Raw genomic sequence first — 4,116 nt, forward strand, 5'->3', positions numbered from 1 at the left:
GTGATGCTGCTGCTGCTGCTGCTGCTGCGCTGCTGCTGCTGTTAGTAGTGGTGGTGATGGTAGTGGTGGTGGTGGTGGTGTTGCTGCTGTTGCTGCTGATGGTGGTGGTCGTGTGTATGTGTCTGTCTGTTCGCGCGCACGCGCGTGTGTGTGCGTGTGTGTGTCTGTGTGCGTGTGCGTGTGTGTGTGTGTGTATGTGTGTGTGTGTGTGTGTGTGTGCGCGTGTGTGCGTGCGTGCGCGTGTGTGCGTGAGTGCGCGTGTGCGTCTGCGTGTACCTGTACTGTGTACGTATGTGTTTATGTGCGGTGTCTCTGCTCGCAGTGAGCTGTAACGAGGAGACACTGGGAGGCATCCTGCAGCCGATAACACACGCCTGGGAGAGCGCAGCTGCACAGAAGTACGGAGCCTGGATGATGGACCCACTACCTCCCACCGGTGACGAGACTAAGATCTACGTGTTGGGTGGTTACACTAACGCCAGGGCTCTGTGGATGTACGGCAACTACGCAGACTTCGTTACACGCCGACGTAAGACCGTCATCACGCTGCCGACAGGCGTCGGCGGCACCGGTCACGTGATCTACAACGGAACTATCTACTATCCGCAGTACAACACGGCCAAGGTACGCGCGCGCCCTCTACAGTGCCGTGAGGCAGACGGAGCCGGGGAGGAGNGAGATCAGTAACGTGAGTTTTCTCTCGGGCTTCCGGCGCGAGCGCGCCGCACGCAACGGGGCGCGCGGTGTTGTGTGCGAAGTAGTGTGTCTGCGCATGTGCTGTGTGTGTTTGGATAGTAATGTATGGTGGTGGAATTCTACTCACAAGCACGGACAAATAGCAACGGTGTGTGTAGTTGTGCCTGGCGGCAGAGGCGTGAATTATGCTGTAGTCGTTTAGTGTGGTTGTCTGTAGATATGAGCAGGTAGCTAGAATTTGTACAGTCAGTGAGTTATATGATGAGAAAGTGTGTTGCAATAAATGTGTTGATGTCTAATGAATGAATCAATTGTATACATAGTAGAATGTTACCTGTAGTGAGTATAAGTGGCTTACGTATGGTCAGCATGGAACTGTGTTGTGGTCTAAACGTAGTGGTGACACTGATGTTGAGCATTGAATTGTTGAGATGAAGCAGTGAAAATAAGATATATGATGAGAATAAATACCATGTTGAGAAAATGTACTATGATGTGTGTTCTGGTAGCATAAATGTGATAACAGCTCGAGGAGGTGAATCAAGTTCTGTGTGTATGGAAACCATAAGTGGACCTTGCCTCTGATTCCACAAGCGTCCCAGACACGAAAATCTGTGCCTTGTCGTCCCAATTAGCTCTCAATCATCGATTCCAGAATCAACGTGCTGATAAGAAATACACATCGCTTGTGATATGGGTTTCAATTAGTTCTTGTTCGCCGTCCACGTCAGCCCGCAAGCAAGTGTACACTCGACTGTGAGCTCTATCGCCGCCAGTGAGGCTGTATACAGTCAGGAGACCTGGGAGGCATCCTACAGCCGATAACACACGGAATTTGGGAGAGCGCAGCTCGCAGCGAAGCAAGTACAGGAGCCATGGATGAATGACGCGCACTATCCTGTCCCACCGGTAATCGAGACGTAAGATACCTTACGTGTTGGGGTGGTCTACGCTACACGATCAAGGCTCTGAGTGGATGATAAACAGGCAACTACCAGACTCTCGTCACACGCCGAATAAGCACCGTCACTCACGCGCTGCGACAGGCCGTCGCCGGCACCGTCCCCGTGATCTTACAACGGAAAGCTGATCTAGCTACCGCAGTACACAACAACGGCCAAGGTAAATACGCGACGCGCCGCATACCTCTACAGTGACGTGAGGACAGACGGAGGAAGGGGATCGAAGGGATGTAGGGAGGAAGAAAACGAGGAGAGGTCAAGGGAAGGTGGGGAGTAAAGTCGAGGCTTTTATATATATGTATAATATTATTAATAATATATATATATAATTTAAAACCTATTAGTTCATAACGCCAGATGCTTACGCGTAGCTGTCTGAAAATCATATCCAACGCATCACATCAACTCCGTGTACGTCATGCGTACATCACACGACATCCCGGTTTTCTTCGCGTATCAAGGTTAATGCATTCGACATGAGGTTCAGCTGAAGCTTACAGCGACCGAGCACGCTCACGGGCGCCCCTCTATCAGAAACAAAGGGCAGTTTAGCTCAGTGCGTATGCGGACGACGACCTGGGCGCGATGAGAAAGGACTGTGGCCGTGCACACGACGAACCACGCCAACGAGGGCTATATAGGTCAGATCAGCAGACTGCATGCGCCCGTCACGACTGCAGGTAAACACAGTGTACGTTTACACTGCACGTAAAGCACAGGTGTCCGTTACAACTACAGGTAAACAGCAGGTGCTCCGTTACACACAGGTAAACCACAGAATGTCCGTTACACTACTACAGGTAAACAGCAGATGTCGCGTTACTACTACAGGAGTTAAATTCACAGAAGTGTCCGTTACACTGGCAGGTAACACAGATGTCCGTTACACTACAGTAATAAACAGGGTGTCCGTTGCAACATGCATGGTATAAGATTACAGGTGGTCGTTACACTACAGATTAAACACAGGTGTCCGTTACCTGCAGGTAAACACACGGTGTACCGTACAACTGGCAGTAAACACAGGTTCCGTTACACCTGCCAGGTAAAATCATCAGGTGTCCGTTACACTGCAGGTAAATCACAAGTGTCCGTATACATGTCCGAAACATCAGGTCGCCGTTACACTGCAGTAAACACAGGTTGTCCGTTACACTGCAAATAACAACAGGTGTCGCGTCACGGCAGAGAAGACAAAGAGACATCGCTGCTCTCTAAACACACACACGTGGCGCTAGCGGCAACACACAATCACTCACGCCGCGCAGCCACAGCGGTACACACTCACAGCGGCGCCGCCATAGCGCACACATATACACAGCACACCGCACAACACGTACCACGTACACCCCACGCGCGCGGAGACACACCACACACCAGCACCACAGCAAACACACACTACCACCGCACGCACACACACGCCGCACCACACACACCCACGCGGCGCGCACCCACACATCTCTCTCCCACTTCTCTCTCTCATACACGCTTACAACTTACATTCTCACCGTTTCCCGCAGGTCTCACAACACCTGGAAAACTAACGCTAAGAAGGCCAAGGTTGGAAACACGTTCTTCATCTGCGGCGTCATGTACTCGGTCGAGGCGCACACGATCCTGGATAACAGAGTCTCCTACAAGTACGACACGAACACGCAGGAGGGAGACCTCATATCCATCCCGTTCAGCATCAAGTACGGACTGCTAAATCAGATGCTCTATAATGCTCGGCATCGCGCCATCTTTGCCTGGGACAACGGACATCTCATCTCCTACCCCGTAGAATTCCAACCGTCACGTTAGGTTCGTCTGTGACGGATCCGCCTGGAGCGCTGCTCGCGTGGACGTTGTTGTTCGTGGCGCCCCCNCTGTGCTAGCATGCGCCCTCGACGCCGAGCCTGGTCATATGCATATGATCAGCCGTTTCGGGAGCCGGCTGGTATAAAAACCCGGTCCCCGAGTATGTCGAGCTAGAAATCACCTGTGGAGCCGGTAACCTATGTCGAATGAGCAGCAGACCTGACCTGTAACTATGAACAAGCGCTAGCCGCCATATAGTAGTGAGTAGCTGCATACGTGTGAGCCGACTCGTGTGCCGGAGAGGAGATAGTGTCCATGCATGTAGTTGGAGACGCCGAAACGCTCGCGAGACCATCGGCACGGTAGGCCCATCATAAATCCTAGACGCTCTACCCGCTCTGCTTGTTGCAGAATCCGCTGTAGGGCAGCCGCCGATCGCTATTTGTTGGGCGATGAATATCGATACCCGGTGTACGATCGACCTGCTTTAGCGTCCCGCGCGAATTGACTAAGTGGACGTCGCCGAGTTATCACGGCAGAACTGTCCTTCTCACGTCCCGTGCGGCGTGCCGACGCTCCCCCTCGCGTGTCTCGACAACATAGATCAAACATGGGACCGATCGTTGGCTACTACTGGCTCTCCCTTATACTCACCACA

General features: G+C 52.3%; 1 protein-coding gene across 1 annotated transcript; it reads left to right on the forward strand.

Annotated features, from left to right (window-relative positions):
• Positions 1 to 322: 322 nt before the first annotated feature.
• On the forward strand, positions 323 to 3,502 carry LOC106820077 (noelin-like; the record flags this gene model as incomplete). The annotated part of the gene is made up of 3 exons (XM_014824638.1): positions 323 to 624; positions 2,645 to 2,703; positions 3,179 to 3,502. Coding segments are annotated over 3 exons (644 nt in total), but the record flags the coding sequence as incomplete, so codon positions are not given.
• Positions 3,503 to 4,116: the final 614 nt, after the last annotated feature.

This window comes from Priapulus caudatus, unplaced genomic scaffold (genome assembly GCF_000485595.1).
Source record: "Priapulus caudatus unplaced genomic scaffold, Priapulus_caudatus-5.0.1 Scaffold6364, whole genome shotgun sequence".
Lineage (NCBI taxonomy): Eukaryota > Metazoa > Priapulida > Priapulimorpha > Priapulimorphida > Priapulidae > Priapulus > Priapulus caudatus.